The sequence below is a fragment of the Bos grunniens genome, chromosome 8 (assembly GCF_055505025.1).
Source record: "Bos grunniens cultivar Pamir isolate PY7600 chromosome 8, Bosgru_T2T1.0, whole genome shotgun sequence".
NCBI classification, from domain to species: Eukaryota; Metazoa; Chordata; class Mammalia; order Artiodactyla; family Bovidae; genus Bos; species Bos grunniens.
Window position 1 is genome coordinate 67,753,044 of NC_141172.1, and position 23,695 is coordinate 67,776,738.

At 51.1% G+C, this 23,695-nt stretch overlaps 1 protein-coding gene across 10 annotated transcripts in view; it reads right to left on the minus strand.

Annotated features, from left to right (window-relative positions):
* Positions 1-23,695, minus strand: part of GFRA2 (GDNF family receptor alpha 2) — a 297,825-nt gene that overhangs the window by 195,037 nt on the left and 79,093 nt on the right. For 3 of the 10 annotated variants that reach the window (XM_086416115.1, XM_086416114.1, XM_086416113.1), the window contains exon 1: positions 915-1,775. In XM_086416115.1, the coding sequence (XP_086272241.1) occupies positions 915-954 (40 nt within the window). In that variant the 5' untranslated portion in view covers positions 955-1,775. Of the gene's footprint in view, positions 1-914; positions 2,011-2,041; positions 2,418-22,023; positions 22,190-23,695 lie in introns of those variants that run through there. The other 7 variants (XM_086416118.1, XM_086416117.1, XM_086416119.1 and 4 more) reach the window with 5 other exon arrangements.

Consider the following 23,695-nt stretch of genomic DNA (forward strand, 5'->3'; position numbering starts at 1 on the left):
TCCCTTCCCTGCCCTTGGAGGAGAGGGCTTACAGAATGAGCAGTGGTCTTTGTTCAGGCCAGGTTTTCCCCTCAGCCCCCCTCCTTCTTCACCCAAGGAAGCAAACTTTGGCCTCCCTCCCATCTCTTCCCACCAGCTACCGGGTGCCTCCGCCCCAAAGGTGGCAAAGACAAGGCTGTGAACTGCGGCTCAAATCCTCCACTCCCGCCCACCTAGATGGCTCGGGTCTGCGCGGGAGGGAGGGTACAGGGTGGGGAGAAACTTGAAAAGTGTTTCAGGGAGTGGAGCCGCGGGGAAGGGATTCGGAGAGTGGGAAGCGGGTGTCTTTTCCAGGGGTTGATTGGCAGGCAGGGGGTGGCTGCCAGGACTGCCCCCACAGATGTCCATCCCGGAGTTCCTGGAGAAGCCCGTGCCCTCCACCACGATCGGCTCGAGGAGCCGCTGAGAAAGGTAGGATGGCAGGATTTTCCTCTCCCCGACCCTGAGCCTCTCCCCTCCCTTCTCTCTTCCAGATCAAGAGTTGGATTTTTTTTTTTTTTTCTTAAGTTGCCGCAATTTGAACCCTTTATGTTGAGAGAAATGAACGCTATCACTGCATGTGAGTGAGCGACTGTGTCTGCGTTCGTGCGCTCAGGGATGGTCTGGGTGTTCTAAGTCTCCTTCCCAACCCTGCGCGTACGCAGCCAGCAGCGGCTCGCGTCCCTCCACCCGCATCCTCGCCGCCGGCCCCGCTCGGTTCCGCTGCGCCCGGGCCCGGCTCGCCCCACCGCGCGCTCTTCCCACCGGTCGGTCCCCCGCCAGCGCCCCGCTCGCCCCCAAGGTTCCAGGCTGCTCGCCGGCGCCAGAACGCGCACGGCAGCGCAGCCCCCCAGGCTCCCGCGGACACACTGTCCTCGCCTCCCGCAGGTACTCACCTAAAAAGAAGAAGAGGCAGAAGGCGTTTGCCAAGATCATGTTAAATAAATCCCACAGTTTTTTCTGTCTTTCTCCCTTGGATAAAAAATAATAACAACAACAATAATAATAGCCAAGCAGTGATAATCAGCCCCAAATCCAATGCGGAGATCCCAGCTAGTCCGCCGGATGAAGATCCTGAGTCCTGCGATTCTCGCCTCTGGCTGGAGAGGGTGGGGGAATGGAGGGCGGTGGGCCGCGTCTGGACGCCCCCCTTGCCCACTAAAATCAAATACACACGTATCTGTGTGTGTGCGAGTGTGCTCTCCAAGCCGACAGCCGGTCCGCAGGTCTGCCCTTCCTTCGGCTCGTCCGGGAAGGCGCGAGTCCCCGCGGGTCCGATTCCCCTGCGCTTCCCGGGAGGGGACTGAGGAGGTGGGGGGAGAGGCGATCTGAGAGTGAAGCGCTGGAAGGAAGTGGCGAGGGTGGGGGTCAGAATAAAACGCAAATAAGAAAGAAATCCACCGACGGGTGTCAGCGCCTAGGAACGATCCAGTGGGAGCTTCGAGGACGAGAGACCCGAGTCGCTTCTTTCGCACAAGACGGAGGAAAGATTCAAAAAAATCTCCCGCTAACCCCTGCTCGTGTCACTTTTTTCTAATGGAATTCCAGTGACCCTGTGTCTCTGCGTGCGTGTGTCTTTCTCTCTCCTCTGCTTCCCTCTCCTCTCCCCGGCTCTCGCTCTTTGCTCCCGCTCTCTCCGGCTCTCCCTCGCTCTCCTCTCCCTCCCCTTTCTCCCTCTCCCTGCTCCTCCCTCCGCCCGCCCCCTTCCCCCTTCGCGGCTCCCTCGCCGCGGCTCTCGCGCCCGCGCCCCTCTCCTCCGCCTGGGGCTCGGCGCTCTGGCTCCCAAGCGCTGGCGGCGCGGGGCGCGGGCGCGCGGCGGAGCAGCGACACTCTGCAGCGGCGGCGGCGACAAGGCGGTGGCGGTGGCGCCGGGGAACGCGGGCCGAGGGGAGAGCTCCGCCGCCGGCTCCCTCTGCTCGGCCGCCCGCCCTTCCCGGGATTGACCTGCAGCCTTGGCCGGAAACTGACCAGCTACCCCGGCCAAGGCTCGGGCTCCAACCCAAACCCACCAAAACCTCCTCACCTTTCTCTTCCCGCTGCTCCTGCCGCTGCGCGGCAACCCCCACGCCCCCTCCTCTCCCCGCCCGGAGCCGGCTGCGCCCTCCAACCCCCACCGCTCCCGCCCCCGCGCCAGGGCAGCCCGCTCCGGGAGGCCCTGGGGAGGTTCAGCGGAGGCCCGAGGGATTGGAGTCCGTGGCTCTCGAGCCAACCCGGGGGCGTAGGGGGAAGGGCGCTAGAAAAAAAAAAAAAAACCCGCTGGAGTCCGGGTCAGGGAAGGGGGCTGCACCATCCGATGGGCGTCCTTCGACCCAGGAGCCGAGGCAGAGCGTCTCCCCGAAGACGCAAGGAAGATGAAGGACCCCCTCCGTCACCAACCGCCAGCGTCCCCGCACAGCCTCCTGCCCGGGTCGAGCCCCGCGCCCGCCTACACGTGTGCTCTTCATGCGGGGCTCGAGAACTTTCCCCGCACACCCTCGGCGCCCTCGCCCCCTACACTCCCTGGCGTCGTAACCCTTCGAGACTCCCCTTCCCGACTTGTCTCCCTCCCCTAGTGCGGGAAGAAAGCTGCCGAGCCAGGGCGTCCTGACCACCCCATCCGAGGCCGGCGAACCCTTCCACGAACTGCGCGGGAAGGATCGGGGATGCTGGCTCGCACCCCACCCTGGTGGGAGCGCCCCGGGACCGACGCAGGTCTCCGCGCCAAGATTGGCGGCGAGCTGGGCTCCGGGGAGTTCTCCCGAGGCAACCGGCAGCTCCCTGCTTCCGAGGCTCCAGGTGGGGCCCCCTCCCCCTTCCGGGAAGGGGGCGACTGATCCATATGTCCTCGGGCCGGGCTCACCAGCGTGTTTTAGTCACGGGATTTACAGTAAACGCTCAGAAGCACCAAAAAGGAGGGGCGTCTGGCTGGGAAAGGGCTGAAGGAGAAGTAAGGTTGCTGACACATTCTGGCAAGTGGGCGAGAGGCGGTGGGCTTCGGGCACGCGCGGGCAGACCCACGCACACCAGACACCCCAGTTTCACGCGCCCATCTGACACATTCTCGGCTGCGTTAAAGCTGCTCTGCACCCCTCGGCGCCCTCGCACACATTCCTGCACGCAGCTCCGCGCGCACCCCGTGTGCCAGGGTGGGGTACACGCAATACCTCGTAAACTTTCCGCGCTACGCAAAACCGGATCTGGGCTGGACCAAAGATGTAGGTGTTAGTGCATTTTAAAATGCATTTTTAAATGAACAAGACTCTGGAGAGGCGTGAATGCTAGAAATGGACCTGGGCTCGAAGGGAGGGGTCACTTAAAAAACCGACAGGCTTCGCAAGTAGAAAAGCTAGAGGGAGCAACGTTTGTCTTGCGGATTTAGGCGGGAACGCGGCTTCTTTCCAGCCTTGGAATCGCCGAGCCGAGGGTCTTCTGCGAACGCCTCACGTTTGCCCCATCCTAGGGCATCAGCCCTCAGTCCGTACTGTCCCAGGGCCATTGAGTGGTGCCCGCTTGGGGGCGTGGCCCTAGCAGGTGAGCGAATCTGAGCCAGGAAGGCTTGGGGATTGGAGCTGGGGAAAGTACCCGGGGGCTGACCTTCTTGCCATTCTTCCGGGCCCCTCCAGTTCTAAGAAAAGACTAAACACCTTCATTCCTAGAACTGGGGGGTGTAAGGAACCAGCTTCATAAAAGTTTAGGTTAAAGGATGAAAACCTGATGAGAATTATACTCTTGAATCAGAAGCCGGGTGTGTGCTTAGTCACTCAGTCGTGTTCGACTCTTTGTGACCCCATGAGTCACAAAGTCAGAGCCCTCCAGGATCCGCTGTCCCTGGGGATTCTCCAGTCAAGAATACTAGAGTGGGTTGCCATGCCCTCCTCCAGGGATCTTCCCAACCCAGGGACCGAACCCAGGTCTCCCGCATTGCAGGTGGATTCTTTACCCTCTGAGCCACTGGGGGAAGCCCTCAGTGGCTGGAGTCTGGTGTAAATAAATTTCCCCCCTCCCCTCTTCTACTCCCTGAATCTTCTGGCTGCCCAAATGCCCTTTACCACTCCCACATTTCCGCACCCCCACCGGAGGTTTTCCCTATCCCAGGGGCCCTACTCTAGACTCTGAAAATACTGTTCGGCACATTGCTCTTCCTCCTTCATCTCAAAAACAATTTCTTTAACTTTCTTTGAGCCCTGACTGGACATTAGAAAGAAAATTCTCTGAAGCATATTTAGGAGCTTTAATGAGAAAGCAGTGATGAACACCCAGGGTGTGCCCACTGATTCCCATGGTGGTGGGAGGGGTATCTGGTAGCAGGAGGCTGAAGTCCTTCAGGGACTCCGGGTCAGTGGACAATGCCACCAGGCCAGCATTCACCTTGTGGCCATGAGGCCCTCTTTTCCCACCTGTCTATATAAGCGTCACTCACCACACCTCACTCTCTGCAGATCCACCCTCAACCTGAGCTGCCCTTAGATATGGCAGCGTACAAGTGTCACATGATAACCCACGTGTCTCCTGTGTGTAAGCACCCCTACCCCATGTCAAGATCTGCAGAGGAAACATAGACAGACATGTGCCAGCCATAGGCAATTTAATCTCTCAGAGCCTCAGTTATTTCATCTATAAAATGGGGATTTAAAAAAAAAAAAAAAAACCTGAGTCTTCCCTGGTGGTACAGTGGCTAGGACTCCATGCTCCCAATGCAGGGGGCCCTGGTTCAATCCACATGCTGCAACTGGGACTTGGCACAGCCAAATAAATTTAAAAAAATTTTTTAATTCAAACTGTAGAGACAAGATGAGATATTGTACACAGAGCAGCGAGTCAAATGCCTGGCTCTAAGAAAGTTGTTCAAAAAACGTCACCCCTTTCCTCTGGGATCCAGAAGGATTAGGAACCTATGTACAAGGCATACAAACCTAAGTGGCAAATGAGAAGCAGAGATAAAAAGCAATGGGGATTCAAGGGAAATAGAGACAAGAAGGTCAGTCTTCCCCAGTGACTCAGTGGTAAAGAATCCACCTGCAGGAGATGCAGGTTCAATCCCTGGGTCAGGAAGATCCCCTGGAGAGGTAAATGGCAACCCACTCCAGTATTCTTGCCTGGGAAATCCCGTGTACAGAGGACTCAGGTGGGCTACAGACCATGGGGTCCCAAAAGAGTCAGACACAACTCAGCAACTAAACAACAATTGTAGAGGGTCAAGAATAGGAGACCTTGTAAGAGGGAGTCTCAGAGAAAGGAGAGACTCTCAGGAAGTATGAACAGATGCTCTTAAGGTTCACGGATACACATTCCCACACCCTCCAAGACTATACCTTTCATCAGCCTTTAAGGGTCAAGCCCAGTGGCTCGTGAGCTTGTGGGTAGATGAGTCTCCTGCCCACCCAAGACAGCCCCTCCACCGTCACAGATACGGGAGCTACAACATGCAGGGAGAGGGAGAAAGGACACTTGGCTGTTCGTTTCTGTTTCCTCATCTCTCTAGGCCTACTCATCTGGTGGCATGGATTCTCTGGAGGGTAAGAGCAATAGGCATGTAAAAAGACCAGTGGAAGCGAGTAGGGTTGCTGGCCCACCCTAGGACACACGCATGCGCGCATGCACTCTCGTTAACACAGCTCAACTGACCAGAGCTGAGCTACTGCCAGCAGAATCTTATCCCTTCTCTTCCTTCTGTGGAGCAAAAAATTCTGAGGATCACATGTCCCAGAGAGAAAATCCAACCAGGAATATAAAGAAGAAGAAGGTGCCAGGTAAGATACGTCAGAAATCAGGGAGTTGGCAAACAGAGGTGCCCTCAGGCATGGGACAGCAGCTGACCCAGGACTTCCCACAAAAGCAGCACAAGTTTACTGGATTCCCTCCAACAGTGCCAAGGGCTGTGGGAATACGGGTCTGAGCAGGGCTGCTCCTGCCATGGAAGCCGTGCACAATAGAGTTAGGTCAGGTAGGTATCCATGAACAGCCTGAGCAACCCAAAGACACACTGGAACCGAATGAGAGAAAGGAAGGGTTAGTACCTGGGAGTTTCGGGAGGACTTACAAGGAAACATAGGATTGGAGCTGGGCCTGGAAGGATGGTAGAATTTGGCGGAACACAGAGGGAGGCAGTGTTCTGGGGAGGGGACAGCATAGGTCAAGTGCAGTGGTAAGAACAGTTCAAGGGGACTTCCATGGTGGTTCAGTGGTTAAGAGTCCACCTCCCAATGCACGGGATGAGGGTTCAATCTCTGGTTGGGGAACTAAGATCCCACTTTTTGAGGGGCAACGAAGCCCGTTCACCACCACTAGATCAGCCCTTACACTACAAAGAGAAGCTCACCAGCTGCAACAAAGAGCACTTGCACTCCTACTAAGACCCAACACAGCTAAACAGGAAAGACAGGATTGAGGAAGCACCCAAGAGTGGGGAGGAGCCAAGGGCACAGGTGGGGAGGGGCCTGTCAGAGAAGGTCTGGAGGGTCCGATGGGAGGCACAGAGGACAAGCACTGAAGCCCTCCCTCCTGCTCCCTTAGGAGCCACTGATGATTTTTGAACAGGCCAGTGGCGTAAAAACGGTGTTTTAGAAGATTGATCTGACAACTCCGTGAAGGATGGAGACGAGATCAGTTAGGAAGCGACTTTAACAATTTCGGCCTGAAATAATGGGGATCCAAAATAAGAAGTGGTGGTGAGCCTGGATGGAAGGAAGGGGTTGTCAGGGGCTCTAGAAAGATGAATCAGCAATATGTGGTAGATCCAACAGAGGGGACAAGGAAAAAGGAAATTATCTTCTAGTCAGACAGTGACCAGCCAGAGGACAGGCCTGGGGAAAGTAACTAGCCCTGACTTCTCAGACTTTGTCACTGGTTATAATAATTAAGGGAGCCAACTTTATGGAAAGATATATATTGATATCCCTTTAATTTTGATAAAACTCTATGAAGTAGTTACTCTTAATAGGCCAAATTTACAAATGAGACAACTAAAGTCAAAAAAAAAAACAACAAACAAAAAAAGGTAATATAACTTGCTTAAGGTCATATTCTAAGTGGCAGAACCAGGATTTGAACTTTGGCAGTTGGGATCCAGGGCCCCACCCTGGTAACCTCTGTGCCCTGAATAAATAAGCAAAGGGGCAGCTCTCCAGACTATGAATTTTTATGTCAAATTTCAGAACATCTTAAATATTCCCTTTCTCCCTGCCCTGTCCAGCAATAGAGTGAAGAAATTGTGAGAACTGCAATTTCTTTTTTACCTTTCTTGTGATCTCTTCTGGTCTCATCCTTGCAGTTCAAGTCTAAAGCCTAGAAAGGATGCTGTCTTACCATGGTACATGCTACAGTGTCCAGCTCAGTGTCCTGGGCCTAGGTCATGGACATCCATGAGCTTTCTCAGCCCCGTTCCAGACCCATCTGCCTCCTAATGGCAGGCTGACACATTCACCAACCTTCCCTCCCCACATGGCCACTCCAGGTCCCTGATCCCCAGCCTGGCCAGAGTGAAATTGTCTGGGGATGGAGAGCAGCAGGGATTTGACTAAAGCTTCTAATTCCTGAAGAATGAACAGAGCTGCTGGCCCAGGGTGGGTGGGACCGGGCTAGAAGGAAAGAAATACATACTGCACTCAAGGGCATTGATTTCTCTAATTGATTTGTCAGTGTTCCCATGCTTCATGTTCTCTTTCGAGGTAAGCACCCAACAAGAGGTGGGAATCTGGCTTTACTTTGCCTCTCCCTAGGATCTCTGGAGACCCCTCTGCTGCCCCCCGCCCCCCCACCCACCACACACACACACACACACACTGCCGGCCCCAGGGTAGCCTGTTAGAAGGGGAGGAAGCTGCTGCTACAGTGGGGATGCAGGAATGCAGATGAAGAGTTACTCAGGCAGAAAGCTGGCAATACCACCTTCTGTGGATATAGCCTGCCTCACCATTTCACAACTTCTTTCTCCGTGATCCTGAAGTCCTTACACCATCCCCCTCTCCCTTTGGGAAGAGGACATGGCTGACTCAGCACCCCTTCCAAGTGAACAAACTCAGCCTTGAAGATGGCCCATGACGTAGCCCAGGTTACAATGCAGTCAACAAGTGGAGGAGCCAGGACTGGAAGGAAAGTGGGGCTGAACACACCTTAGTCTAGTGAGCTTTCACCTTCAAACAGAGAAACCCAGCAGCCAGAGAGCCAGGGCTCTACTGCTTTCTCCTACATTAGGAGATGGATTAAAGGCAGAAGGCACTCAGTAATTTTCAGCACTTCGTTTCAGGTCTGAGGACAGGTCTGAGAAGGTTTGTTTCTCTAAACCCCTCTTTACCCCAAAGTCACACGCATCCTGAAAAATCTGAAACCCAGCACTTCCCCTGCCACCTTCGCAACTCCCCAGTGGCAGCAGGAGCTGAGCTGGTAAATGTCCCTTCTGATATGCTACTGTCAGCTTAAAATATCCCAGTGAGTGTGGAAGCCTCCCCACTGCCCGGGCTACCCTGCACCCAGCCTGTGCTGGCACCGTCCCAGCCACACTCCAGCATTGTCCAGGTGCCAACACTGCCCTTGGCAGACCCCCACTGCCTAGAACAACCCCACAGCCTCTCTCCTGAGCACGCCCACCGCCCTCAGCAATCAGGCGCTGGCTGGCAATCTGCCAGGTTACCCAAGGTCAGAGGCAGAATGCAGGGAGAGGGGCAATGATTGCTTTTACCAAGCTGTGGGGAGCTGGCTCCTGCTGCCTGGCGCCCCCCAGGAGAGCTCTCAGCACCAGCGGCCCCCCACAGGGACCATGTCTTTATTTAGCTAAGCCTGACAAGGTAGGCGAGGCCTCAGAGCTGGGTCTGAGATGGACTGTCACTTGGAGGGCCCAGCTCAGTCTCCAGGGACTGAAAGGCGGCTCGCAGGGGCTAGGAACAGAAAGTGGGGACCAGGATGTTCCTCTCTGAGCAGACAAGCTGTCTTTGGGCCCGGCCTAGAGCTTACCAGATGAGCACATTTGCCTGGGTGCTCACCTCCCTCACCCTGACCTCTCGTCCTGGGAACTTCTTTTCCCATTATCCAGAAGGTTCTCTCCTTACCCCCACTGTCCTCATATATACTAGTGCTTTCTTGCTGTCTTCTCCTTCCTACTGCTCTCAGGGGGAGGGTTACTGTTTACCCAGAAAGAATGAATTCCAATCATTAGGCTCTTAGGGTTGGAAGGAAACTTTCATGACAATAATAAACAAGTACCAACAAGTGCCTTGCGCTCAGCAACTCACAGAGCTTTCCCCTATGAATTTATCTCAGGCCTCCTGCACAGCCTCTGAAGTGGGCATTTTTCAGACTACAAAACCTAAAGTCAAGGCACCCAGGGACTTGTCCATGAGTGACTTGTCAGCGAGGAGCTGACCTACGACTTGAATCCAGTCCTGAGGGATTTCAAAGTCCTGTATTCGGGAAGTGTCCCTCCTTGAGGGACAGGGAAGCCTGGCATGCCGTAGTCCATGGGGTTCCAAAGAGTTAGACATGACTTAGTGACTGAACAGCAACAACTTGCTTAAAACATTTCAGTAAAATAAAATACTTTTTAATAATAAAAACTAAGACAATGTCACAGAAACACTTGCCAGGACAGGGGACTCTCAGGGCCCCTGTTCCCTGATTCCAGACAGCTTGGATAGTTGAATTGTTCCTTTGCCTCCCCATGACTTCACATCTACAAGGATGGGAAGCAAGAGGGAGTTTCCCAGAAGTGCCTCAGGCTACACACACTCCTGGACAGCCAGATGCCTATCATTCTCCCTGGCAGCTGGCCTGCCTGGATGCTGTCTGCCCTCAGCAGAGGAGGGCAGGGCCACTCCCATCAAAGCCATCAAGTGCAGTCCCCACCTCCTACTTCACAGTGAAGCCATCACACCAGCAAAGCTGGCTCCATCCAGAATGGGCCATTTCCAGAGGTCCAGTGTCCCACTGCCTCCCTGTTCCAAGATGGGTGAGTCCCTGCCCCTTGGAGGGTGTGGAACTGGCTACACTAGGGATCTGCACTGCTAACAGTGGTGAGAGCTGCGGGATTCTGTAATTTCCCCAGCCCTGGCTTGGTCCCATTTCTTCCTGTTCTTGCCACCTGGCTCCTGGAGCAACACCCCAGGGGGCATGTGGAGCATTTTGGAATGAGGGTCTGACTAGGGCTCAAGTTCCAGTTTTGACTTGGGTTTGCTGGCAGCCTCAGCAGAAGTTCAGTACTGTGGCACCATGAGTTGGCACTCAGAAGGAGTTGGAAGAAAAAAGGAAGAGGAAGGAAGGCTGAACTATAGGCTATTGGAACTTCTGTCCTCGCCTCCATCTCCATGCCAACTCCTCAGTCTTCAACCAGGGCACCCCATAGAGTGAGAAAAGCATCCTCGGGTTCCAGCCAGCAGCTTTGTCCCCAGCTACACGAGTGACCTTAGGTCCTCTAGAGTGACGCTCCCCACCCCACCAGCCTCACAAGGGAGAAAAAAGATCAAATCAGATGCTGAACAAGACAGTGCTTGGAAATGTATGAGGTGCTTTGCAGATGCAGGCCGCAGTCTCTCTGTTTGGGGGCAGCCCATCCACCCCCCGGGGGATATCTGGGGCCCCCCTCCCTTCTCTCCCACCCCCGACTTCAGGGAGGAGCAGCCCACACCTCAGGCACTGCTGGGGCAGCTCTTGCTGCTCTAGTGACTTGAAGACAAGATAAAGAGGAACATCCCCATTTTGACAATGGGAATACTGAGGCTTCCAGAGCTCAGCACTTACCACATTCTATCAAAAATGCCCATTTTCAATGGACAGGAACATTTAAAATGGTACCTTTTATTTTTTAATTTTTTAAATTATTAAAGTATGATAACACATTTACTAGCAAATTAGAAAATACAGAACAAAGTTACATATACTTCCACTATATATTAAAGTTATAAAACAGTACCTCTTTAAATGGCATGTTTAAAATGGAAAACCAACAGGGACCTATTGCATAGCACAGGGAGCTCTGGCCAATGTTATATGGCCACCTGGATGGGAGAGGAATTTCGGGAAGAATGGATACATGTATATGTATGGCTGAATCTCTTCGCTGTCCACCTGAAAATGTCAAAAGCCTGTTAATTGGCTACACCCCAATACAATATAAAAAGGTTTTTTTAATGCCCATTTTCATTGTGTATACTCCTCATCGACTCAAAGCTCTCTGAAGACAAGACCTATGTCTTCACCACAGATCATCAGAGGCTGGAACAGTAAGTGCTTGTTGGATGAATGAAAGAATGAGCCAATGATTCCTTTTACCTGACATAACCTTAGCACAAAGACGCAGGCCAGGACCACTGACCTGTTCCAAACACTTATCTCCTGTCACTGGACTGACTGGGGTAAATGACTCATATATGAATGCTCCTCTTTCCTCCTATTCTGTTCTTCTGTTTTTCTTAGGAACAATTGACAAATCTGACTAGAGGATTTTTTTTTTTTTTTTTGCCATTTAAGTTCTTTTCATCATAGATTGGCTTATGCCACTAAGTCACTTCAGTAGTGTCCAACTCTTCGTGACCCTATGGACTATATAGCCTGCCAGACTACTCTGTCCATGGGATTCTCCATGCAAGAATACAGGAGTAGATTCCAATGCCCTCCTCCTGGGCATCTTCCCAACCCAGGGATCAAACCTGCATCTCTTACACTCTTTGCTTTAAAGTCTAAATCTGCAAAGACTTAGTGCATTGATGGAAGTCGGGCAGGTTAGAATTTCCAGTCTACACAGCAAAACTGTCTAGTCTTCTTTGATAGTGTGTGGACTGCCCCCCCACTCCCACTCCTGACCCAGTTACCCTAGTAATTGTTCAGTCTTAAGACTGAACCTTGTTTCTCCCCCAGCCCCATTCCCCTGAAGTGAGTAACAGAAGCACAGCCCACAGTGCTGGGAACACAGGGCTTCCTGATAAAAAAGGTTTCCCCCCTTCCTTTGGCCAAGCCACCACACAGCATGTGGGATCTTCGTTCCCCAACCAGGGATCAAACCCACGCCCCTTGCATTGGAAGCTCAGAGTCTTAACCACTGGACTGCCAGGAAAGTTTCTGAGCAGAAATTCCTGCCCTCCCAAAGACGGTCAGCACCCCTGGTCAGCTCTGACCCCCTGATGTCCCCATTGCAAGGTGACCCCTGATGAGGGACCCCCATTGTCTATGTTTGCTGCTGCTGCTAAGTCACTTCAGTTGTGTCCGACTCTGTGCGACCCCATAGACAGCAGCCCAACAGGCTTCCCCGTCCCTGGGATTCTCCAGGCAAGAACAATGGAGTGGGTTGCCATTTCCTTCCCCAGTGTTGCCTTCCACCAAACCCAACTGGTTTCCCATTTCCTCTCAGCCGACTGCCATGTTGCAAGGCAGTCTGATAACCCATCCTAAGCCAAGAGAAAACCTATGTATTTGAAGAGTTGCCACTGTGTCACTGCAGTTTCCAGCACTAGCAAAACTGATAATGATCTGTTTTTTGGTAATCAATCCCAATCAGTCATTGAATTCTTCAATGCCTTCTTGGTTCTCCTCCCTGACGCATATGCATTTTAAAGAAATAAGAACAGAGAGACAGGCCTTAATGCGAGCTAATGGCTCTCTAATAGTAGAAATAAGGCACCAGAAGAAAGGAGATACAAATGAGAATCCAAGAAGGCAAATCTGCCTGTGCAGCATCTCAGCCACTCCCCTGTCCTCACCGGAGCACATGTGTTAATTGATCGAAACTAAGACTTTTCAACGCAGCACTCCAGGCAGCCACAACCAGTCATTTGAGTTGACTCATGAGTTCCTTTAATCCCCTTGTAAATGCTGCTCCGTGAACTCTGAATACCCTCTGTTCTAAGATCCAGGGTTCCAGGAGGTACCTGGGAAGCTGGTGTTCAAATCACACTCTGGGATACCCCCCATATATGCCCAGACATGCCAGCAGTGTCCCAAGGAGGTGTCCAAAAGGCTTTTCCAAAGACAGAAACCATCCCACCCCACTAAGGAGGACAGGCAGTGGGTGTGTTGGAGCAGACCTATCATGCCAAGAAAAACAATCAGCTCCAGTTGGAACCTGATGACTGATTTAAACCAATCCCCGAGTACAGAAGTGCTTCCAACTCCTATCAGTCCTGAAGGAGGGCCAGTTCTCCTCCAGGTGCTGCTCACAGCCTCTGTGGGATCCATCGCGCTCCTTTCTCCTGCAGTCTGACTCAGGTTGCCAGAGGATGAGAAAGGGCCTCCCTTCCGGCCTCTCCCACAGGAGGAGCCTGGAGTCAGGGAGGCCATGAGGCACAGCTGATGTTGTGTCTGTTGATGAGCAATTGAGGGCGATAAAATGGGCTGCACAAACGCCATACCAAGCTGGCCACGCCAGGCACAGGGCAGGAGGCCATGAGAGCCCTGCAGGGATGCAGGCAGCCAATGGGCCCACGTTCCCCATCCCAGACCCCTGCCTTTAGGGTTACAGTGAGAGTTTCCTTTGGTGCCTCCCTGCACCCTCTTCCTCCTTCCCATTTGTTCAAGGAGACATGGAATTGAGTCCTGCTAAGCTCCAGGGTCTTCCCTGGTGGCTCAGCGGGTAAAGAATCTGCCTGCAATGCAAGAGACACAAGAGACACGGGTTCGATCCCTGGGTTGGGAAGATCCCCTGAAGGAGGGCATGGCAACCCACTCTAGTGTGCTTTCCCGGAAAATCCCATGGACTGAGGAGCCTAGGCAGGCTACAGTCCAAAGGGTCACACAGAATAGGACACAACTGAGCGACTAAGCATGCAAGCAAGCAATCTCCTGGTACCATCCTGCTGTTGAGGGCGCTTCAGACAAGGCCTTTCCCCCAGGGAACCCTTCCCAATCCTCTCCTGGACACACTCCTTGGTCCACCCTTCTCCAGTTAGGACACCACCACGTGGGCCTGCTGATTGGCCTCTGGAAATAGGAAATGTAGAAGTAGCAGAATGCCTTACAAGGCACCATGGCCCATACCGTCTCTTCTGACCCTTAAAAAAAAAGGAAAAAGAGCCCGTGCAAAAAGACAGGTAAGGCTCTGCACTCAGAATTAGGCTGCCTGGCTCCGCCTCTTACCAGCTGCGTGTCCTTAGGAAAGTCCTTTAACTTGCCTCCCAGTGGGGACAGTAGTCTTCCTTGCCTCCCTTACACAACCCAGTGGTTCATCAGCCATCATGAAAGCACCTACTGTAATAGATACGGACACCTAATCGACAAGGCGCTGCCTCTGTCTTAGATAAGATGGTATCTAAAAGCTTCCAGCGTGGTTGGGGGAAGCAGATGGACAGATAAGTACAACAGAGTTTGGAAACTATGGTGTTGAATCAGGGTATAGTGGGGAGAGGGGTTGACTGAAAACTGGATATGTATAGAAATGAGGATTTTAGAGCAGACACTGCTTAAAGAAATAGCACTAAAGACTTACCAGGGAGCATTCCCATATGTGTAATTGTGCCAAGGGTCAAAAAAGGTAATAGGTGTTAGCCTGCTCTATAAAAAACTGTAAAAAGCTGTCCAATGCAAAGGGTTAGTTATGCTATTAACATAAAATGTCAGGCCTCGGCCAACCAAGATGGGTTGTATTGGTTACACAAGGTTGTGTGTGTGTGTGTGTTAAGTCACTTCAATTGTGTCTGACTCTTTGCAACCCCATGGACTGTAGCCCACCCGACTTCTCTGTCCATGGGATTCTCTGGGCAACCAATACAGAGTGGGTTGCCATGTCCTCCTCCAGGGGATCTTTCTGACCCAGGGATGGAACCCAAGTCACACAAGACTATGCTAAAGCAAAAAAAAAAAAAAAAAATCTGCAGAGTCTCCAACATTTACACCACCAAAGTTTATTTCTGCCTTACACAATATGCTCTGTTGGCAGGGGCTCTACTCCACACAGTCACTCAAGGATCCAGGCTGGCTGATGGGCTGTCATCTTCCACCTCCTGGAATACAAAGCATCCTCAGTCACTATAGCTGGAGTGCAGAGAGCCAGCCAGAGTGATAGGTGTCACTTTCACCTACAACCCATAGGCCAGAACCAGTTATGGGGTCCTGTCTAACAGCACAGGGACTGATCGATGTGGGGAAGTCTGGTGGGCATCAATGTCTTTATCACATGAGCCACAGAAACCTCTCTGCATCCTGCAAAACTTGAGTGTTTGGCTAATCAGAGAGTCCTTTAAGGAAATCTGTGTCTGATTCCCTGGGGGCCAAGCAGTCTCAGGAAGATGGTACTGAACCTGAATTCTTCCTAATTCCAGAGTGACTAGCTATGGCAGAGAACTAAGGGACAGCCTCGAGATTTAAGTTATGTCTGTGACTCAAATAAACCCAGAGTTAAAAATCAGATCAGATCAGATCAGTCACTCAGTCGAGTCCGACTCTTTGCGACTCCATGAATCACAGCACGCCAGGCCTCCCTGTCCATCACCAACTCCCAGAGTTCACTGAGACTCACGTCCATCGAGTCAGTGATGCCATCCAGCCATCTCATCCTCTGTTGTCCCCTTCTCCTCTTGCTCCCAATCCCTCCAAGCATCGGAATCTTTTCCAATGAGTCAACTATCATAGCTAACTCATAATGAGCACTTACGGTGAAGATCGCTCAGTCGTGTCTGACTCTTTGCGACCCCGTGGACTGTAGCCTACCAAGCTCCTCTGTCCATGGGATTTTCCAAGCAATAGTACTGGAGTGGATTGCCATTTCCTTCTCCAGAGAACTTCCCGACCCAGGGATCGAACCCGGGTCTCCCACATTGTAGACAGATGCTTAACCGTCTGAGCCACCGGTGCTAAGTCCATAACATCTGTGTTGATTGATTTAAGCCTCACAATAACCCACGGAGGTAAATAGCCCCCATTGATATATGAAAATAATAGACTAAGTCCAAGTTCTTCACACTCTTCAATGAGTAAAACAGCAGAGTAGGAAGTTGAATGCAGAACTAGCCCATCTCCAAAAACCACCAAGTTATTTACCACCAAGTTATTCCACTGCAGTCCCAAGATCCAGATTTTCTCTGGGTATATGATATTGGTAAGAGAAGGAAATGGCAGCCCACTCCAGTATTCCTGCCTAGAGAATCCCGTGGACAGGGGAACCTGGTGGGCTGCTGTCCATGGGGTCGCACAGAGTCAGACACGACTGAAGCGACTTAGAATGCATGCATGCATTGGAGAAGGAAATGGCAACCCACTCCAGTATTCTTGCCTGGAGAATCCCAGGGACAGAGGAGCCTGGTGGGCTGCTGTCTATGGGTTCGCACAGAGTCGGACACGACTGAAGCAACTTAGCAGCAGCAGCATGATCTTGGGTAAGTCAGTTCACATCTCTGAACCTCAACTTTCTCATCTGTAAAATGAGATTAATAGCAATACCTGTCTCATAGAGGGACTTCTCAGGTGGTACAAGTGGTAAAGAACCTGCCTGCCAATGCAGGAGACACAGGAGATATGGGTAATTTGATCCTTAGGTCAAGAAGACCCTCTGGAGGAGGGAAGGGCAACACACTCCAGTATTCTTGCCTGGAGAATCCCATGGACAGAGGAGCCTGGCAAGCTACAGTCCAAATGGTCGCAAAGTCGGACATGACTGAGTGACTTAGCACGCACACATGTTTCTCATAGGATTTTTGAGAGACTCCAAGGATTATCTCCAGGGCCTCCTTGGCGGTCCAGTGGTTAAGACTTCATTCCAAAAAAGGGGGTGGGAGTTTGAACCCTGGTTGGGGAGCTAAGATCCCACATTCCTCATGGCCAAAAAAAAAAAAACACATAAAAATTAAGCAGTATTGTAACAAATTCAATAAAGGCTTTTTAAATGGTTCATATTAAAAAATCTTAAAAAAAAAAAAAAGATTACCTCTTTATTATCTTAGAGAAAAAAGAGTTTTTGTCAACTATACATTCTCTGCTGGTACATGACCAAAAAAATACCTGTGGATTGGACATCCCCTAGGGACCAAGCAAGAGTCTGGAGAAAGATCACACCTGTTGGATGAGGGCAAAGCAGGACAGGTCCCTTATTTCCCCAAGGGTTCTTGCTGACACACTGGAAACAGCCCCAGCCAGCTGGCCAGCTGCGCTAGGTGGAGACCTTCCTTGCCTCTTCCACTGGCCCCAGGCTCCCTTTGGCAACTTGGCCACAGCTTCATATTTGTTTATTTTTCCTGCAGAGGTTTTTGCAGTGTATCTCCCAAGTAGGACAACTACATCAATAAGTTCCATTGCATCACGAGTGTGATGAAGAACAGAGTCTGGCTTGTTGGCTGAGGCTTCCAGTCCAGGGCACAAGGCACTGTCTCACATACACGTCCTCCCCACCCCTCAACAGTCTGGCCCCTTATGCCCTCACCAGCACTTTTCCCCTCCTCTAATTCCATTCTGGGCTTCCAAGATAGCTCAGTGGTAAAGAATCCACCTGCCAATGCAAAAGAAATGGGTTCTATCCCTGGGCCGGAAAGATCCCCTGGGGAAGGAAATGGCAACCCACTCCAGCCTTCTTGCCTGGAAAATCCCATGGACAGAGAGCCTGGTAGGCTACAGTCCATGGGGTCACAAGAGTCAGACACAACCAACTAAACAACAACCACCACACTTTCGTTCCGCCCCGGGGCCCCGCTCTAGCCTGCTTGGTCCACACTTCCATCTCCCAAAGCACTGACCACAGATCCTATTCTTCCCCATCCCAGAACCTTCAGTCCTCCACCACCTCAACACAATCCTTCCACCATCTCCGCCTGTCAGATCCTTCCCGGATACAAAATTGTCAATAGCGGTTATCTCTGGCTGATGAGATTACAGGTTATCTTTTTCTTTCCAAGATTTGGAGCAATGAGCCCATGCTACTCTTACAGTCAGAAAAGCACAGTGAAGTCATGCTTCAAGACCCTGCCATCCTGCAAGGCCCCCCTTTACTCTAACACCTAGTTACCTGTCTACTCTGAAATCCTACAGCTCTCAGCCCTACCACAAATGTCTTTGTACTTGAGTTAGTTGACTGTGTGTAAATGTTTGAGCACGTCCTTGCGTGCTCAGTCATGCCCAACTCTTTGCAACCCCATGGACTATAGTCCACTAGGCTCCTCTGTCCATGGGATTTCCCAGGCAAGAAGACTGGATTGGGTTGCCATTTCCTCCTTCAGGGGATCCTCCTGACCCAGGGATCAAACCCGTGTCGCCTGTGTCCCCTGCACTGGCAGGTAGGTTCTTTACAACTAGCTCCACCTGGGAATGTCGGATACCCACAACCAAATCGTAAATGCCATGAAAGCAGGGACTTTTCACACGCATCTGCCCTTCCTGCACAGCCCTTTGCATATAGCTGGGTTCCATGCACACAGTGAATTGTGAATGTGACTTGGCAATTACAAGAGTTTCAGGGATGGACGTGATATGCATTACTTTGGTTTGGGGGCCAGAAGGTACAGGGGTGGTGGTGTTGGAATCATTGCAAGTTAGAATGCAGGGGTCTTAGACTTCGTATAACCCAATGGCCTGCATTTATACAGACTCTCTAACATTGAGTTTGCCCAGCAATAGGATTTTCTTACTCCCACCACAAGAGCAGCCAAACTAAGGCCTGGAGCAGTAAAGCAATTTGGCCCACGAGTCCAGAACCCACATCTCCTGTCACCCAGCCCATGCTTTAACCACTAAACCACAGCTGCCACTCCAAGACCTTATTAATAGCCATTTCTCCCCCCAGTCAGCGGTTGGACATGGCTTGCCAGGTTAATAATTTGTTCATTAGGTGCCTAATGAATTACTTGCTAATTGCTAACTTGATGAACAGCCAGCAGTCCCCATCTGCCTGGAGAAATGGAAGCAAATAACCACAGAAGAGCTGGCCAAGCTCCGGTCTCTGGAGAGCAGGAATTTTCAGCCTGAGAGGGTGGTGGCCATGGCTCCCAGGGAAGAAGACTGTGTTGGCCAGTCGCCTGGAATACTGAGAAGTTCCCAGGGAGTTGTACCTTCCAGGTAAGCCAGTACGGACGGGTGCCTCTTGTTGGACCTATAAGCTCCCTACAAAAGTTTAGGGCTGCCCAGATCATCTTCCAATCTTCAAGTCTTCTCTCCACAAAACATCCCCTATTGATTTTCCTTCTTTTTTTTTTTTTATATATTTATTTATTTGGCTGCACTGGGTCTTAGTTGCAGCATTTGAACTCTTAGTTGCAGCATGTGGAATCTAGTTCCCTGACCAGGTATTGAACCTGGGCCCCCTGCATGGGTAGCACAGAGTCTTAATCACTGGAGCACCAGAGAAGTCCCCTTAACGATTTTCTTATATTTCCATTTTCTCTGAACTTCTACCACTTGAAGTCGGCACTGTTCAATTTAAATGTCATCTTATGTTTTCTCTGAGTGTCGGTCTGGTTTCCCCATCTTGAAGGCAGACACAAGATCGCTATTGGACTCCAAGCCTCCTGAGAATATAAGCCACATCTTTCTTGTTCATCCTTTCATCTCCCATACCAACAGTGCCCAAATTCATAAGTATTTATTAAAGGAATGAATAATTCATACTTTCCTGGATACATCTATAATAGCTTGCTAGGGCTGCCATAACAAAATGCCACAGACTGGGTGGCTTCAACAACAGAAATACATTCTCTCACAATTCTGGAGGCTGGAAGTCCACGATTAAGATCCGACCAGTCCATTCTGAAGGAGATCAGCCCTGGGATTTCTTTGGAAGGAATGATGCTAAAGCTGAAACTCCAGTACTTTGACCACCTCATGCGAAGAGTTGACTCATTGGAAAAGACTCTGATGCTGGGAGGGATTGGGGACAGGAGGAGAAGGGGATGACAGAGGATGAGATGGCTGGATGGCATCACTGACCCGATGGACATGAGTCTGAGTGAACTCCGGGAGTTGGTGATGGACAGGGAGGCCTGGCGTGCTGCGATTCATGGGGTCGCAAAGAGTTGGACACGACTAAGCGACTGAACTGAACTGAACTGAGGCTAGGGTTCTCCTTGGCTTGTACACGGCCACCTTCTCACTTCGTCCTCACGTGGCCCTTCCTCCGTGTGTGAGTATCCATGGTGTCTTCATGCACGCAAATTTCTTCCTATAGGACACCCTTACAGGATTTGACTAAGGCCCATTTTAACAACCTCATTTTAACTTTATTACCTCTTTGGAGACCTTAACTCCAGACACAATCACATTCGGAGAGTGGAAGGTCAGGATTTCAACACAGAAATTGGGGATGGGCACAATTCTCCATATAACAATTTCCCACCCTGCAATGCATATCTCAGTGCTCCACATGTATTAAAGCATGGGTCCCCAACACCAGCCCCCACCGGCCACACAGCAGGAGGTGAGCCATGAGGGGCAGGTGAGCAACAAAGACTTATCTGTATTTACAGCCACTCCCCATGGCTTGCATTACTGCCTGAACCATGCCCCACGTCCCCACCGTTCATGGAAAAACTGTCTTCCACGAAACCAGTCCCTGGTGCCCCAAAGGTTGGGGACCACTGTATTAAAGAGTCATGCATGCTAAGTCGCTTCAGTCGTGTCTGATTCTTTGAGACCCTATGAACTGTAACCCACCAGGCTCCTCTATCCATGGGGTTTCTCCAGGTAAGAACACTGGAGTGGGTTGCCATGCCCTTCTCCAGGGAATCTTCCCAACCCAGGGATCGAACCAATGGCTCCAAAGTTGGAGCTTTCCATTTTTTCTGGGGGAAGGGTTCATCTTGGTGACCTGGTTCGCAGTCGTGCTCATATCCCAGAAAAACTCCAGGGTGGAATATTTAAGGCAAACCCTCTTGGTCATGTTGGTTCCCAAATCCTTACAGCCCTGTTATTTTTGAAATCACTTTCGAGCAGTACTGAATAGAGATGATGATTTTTCACATTTGCATAGCAATTTTTCTTATCAGAGCACGTTCTCGTTTTATCCCTCCAGCATGGCTGTGAGGGAGGAAGTGGAGGGTTACAATGTCCATCTTACAGACAAAGAATTGAAGTAAGAAGGAATTAATCAGCTTTCCCGAGTCGTGACTTTCACTCCCAGGTCCCTTCCTAGGAACCCCTGTAGGACAGACCTCAGTCATTTCCATCTGTGTCTGAAGACCCAGCGAGGACCAGGCACAAAGGGGACACTCAGGGATGTTTGGCATTAATAAGAATGAGCTGCAGTTAGAATCCTGACCCAGCGTGGAAAGAGGCTGAAAAATCAGTATTGACTACCGCCACCTACCCTCTCCCACCCTCAAGGGCCCAGTAGGCAGCCAGCTTCAATGCCTAAAGTTCCCATGCCAGCCTGCTTTTCAGTCAAGACCCCAAAGCCCAAGGTTAAACTGAACATGATTCTGAGAGATAATATATCTATTTTCACTTCCACACTGCTCCCAGGGACAATAATGAAAATGTGTTTATGATAAAATCACAAAATCATCTCACATATTATTTATTTTTATCCTTTTATGTCACAAGTATTTTTAGAATCTCCCTCTGATATATTGTGGAGTGAAGCAGGGTATACATTTTCCCAAATGCATTATCTCATTTCATCCTCAAAACAAAGCTTAAATGTGGATGAGAAGGATATTATACCCATTTGGCAGAGAAGTAAAGCAAAACAGAGAGGTCAAGTATTTGCCCAAGTGGAACAAGAAGCAGTGGGCCTGACTCACACTGCCTGTCCTTTGCTCAGCATCTCTAGATTGGTGTGGGAGGAAGTCTGAGGAAGCTAACCAGGAGGGGCTCCTTCTTAGGACCGATTTGTTGTTTAGCTAAGTTGTGTCTGACTTTTCTGCAACTTCACAGACTGTAGCCTGCCAGGTTCCTCTGTCCATAAGATTTCCCAGGCTAGAATACTAGAGTGGGTTACCATTTCCTTCTCCATGGGATGTTCCCAACCCAGGGATCAAACCCGAGTCTCCGGCCCTGCAGGTGGATTCTCTACTGCTGAGTCACCTAGGAAGCCCTCTTAGGGCAGGAGGAAAAGAGAAAACCCTGCACTAGCAGATGCCGGATACTATATGCAGATGTATCATCTTTGGCACAGAGTTTTTGAATACTTTGTACCTGAATTATTTCAACTGAGGTGCAGACTCTCCAGCCCCACACTGGCCCCATCACATCTTACTGCATCAGTCTCCACTGTGCATGGTTATGTTGCCATCCAGATGCTAATGGATTTTGAGTCTGCAGTCCTCTTTGGTCTGTGAATAGCAGCCTCGCAGTGACCGTCCTTGAAAGAAAGAAAGTGAAAGTGAAAGTCACTGAGTCATGTCCGACTCTTTGCAACCTCATGGACTATACAGTACATGGAATTCTCCAGGCCAGAATACCGGAGTAGGTAGCCATTCCCTTCTCCAGTGGATTTTCCCAACTCAGGGATTAAAGCCAGGTCTCCCACATTGCAGGAGGATTCTTTGCCAGCTGAGCCACTTGGGCAGCCCAATGGATATTTGGGATGGAAGAAATCCCAAATGGGATGGTACAAGACGGGGCTCAGGAAGGGGGCATGGGGTAACAGCCAGTGCAAACTGCACTCCCCGTCCCCCTCACCCAGCAATAGAATTCTGCCAAGGTCAGCAGACCCTGCACCACACGATGGAGTCTGGAGATTTAGGCCCCCAGAGGCTGCTCCCCCTACATTCCTGGGCATAACTGGACCACATTTTCTACCCTCTTTGATCATCCTTCAACACATGGTGTGAAATAGGCAGATTAAACCAGCCATGGTCTCTCATCAGCTCAGCCAACCAGGAGAAGGTGTGAGCCTCACAATCTCCATAAAAAACCCATACAAGAGGCACACAGCCGTTGACACAATAGTCCCACTGCTGGCTCCCTGCCAGCTTTTTTCTCTGATGAACACAGGTGGTCCAAACCCAAACAGGTCCCCTGCTGCCATGTATAAGCCTGGACTCCTGGGTAAATGACCTGAAACATACAGTCCTTGTCCACCCCTCCTCACCAGGCATGTCTGTCTCTAGCCTGAGTGTGCTCAGCCTCCCAGCCTCTCTCCTCCTCCCCTCATTGGTCTGGAGCTTTAGAGTTGCTCTTTTGTGTCATACTGATGTCATCTAGCTCTTCAAGCCCTTCCCTTCCTCAAGCAGAGTCCATCCTGGGCCTTTGCTGCCAGCATAGATCAAAATCTGTGACTACGTGGTGCCAGGTTTTTGGCATGCTAAGGATGTAAAAGGAATGAGAGGTGGGAGCATGGCAACTCCCAGTAGGATGGAGGGAGAAGGAGGCATCAAAGGAGCTGTCACTCAGAGACCCACTCACAGCAGGACTTCGGCAATGCCAAGGATCCAGGAGTGTGTTACTGCGAGAGTGGGTTGCACACGCTCAATGGATCTGATGGTGTTGGTGGGAATGTCAGCTACGGAGGCTGAATTCTCTGGGACTCTGTTGCACAAAGAGAAGGCAATGCAGGACGAAGGCCCTGGCTCCTGGAAAGGGGCCCCAGGAAGGAGGTGAGAGATGCACTTAAACACGCCTAGTACTTCTTATGCCCTGGGTACCTGTCTTGGTGAAACTGGGAGGGTCTTCCAGCAACCAGGCAATCTCACTGGGGTAGAAACCTGGAAAGCAACTTCACTCTCACAGGACATCAGAGGTAGGGGGCTGCCTCTTGATGGCTTTGCAGAAATATTTGACACTTCCACTCTTTCCAGAAAATTCATTTTCAAACCCTACTTAGAACAGGATGGTGGCTGGGCTAGCCTCTCTGGGCCCCCAGGAG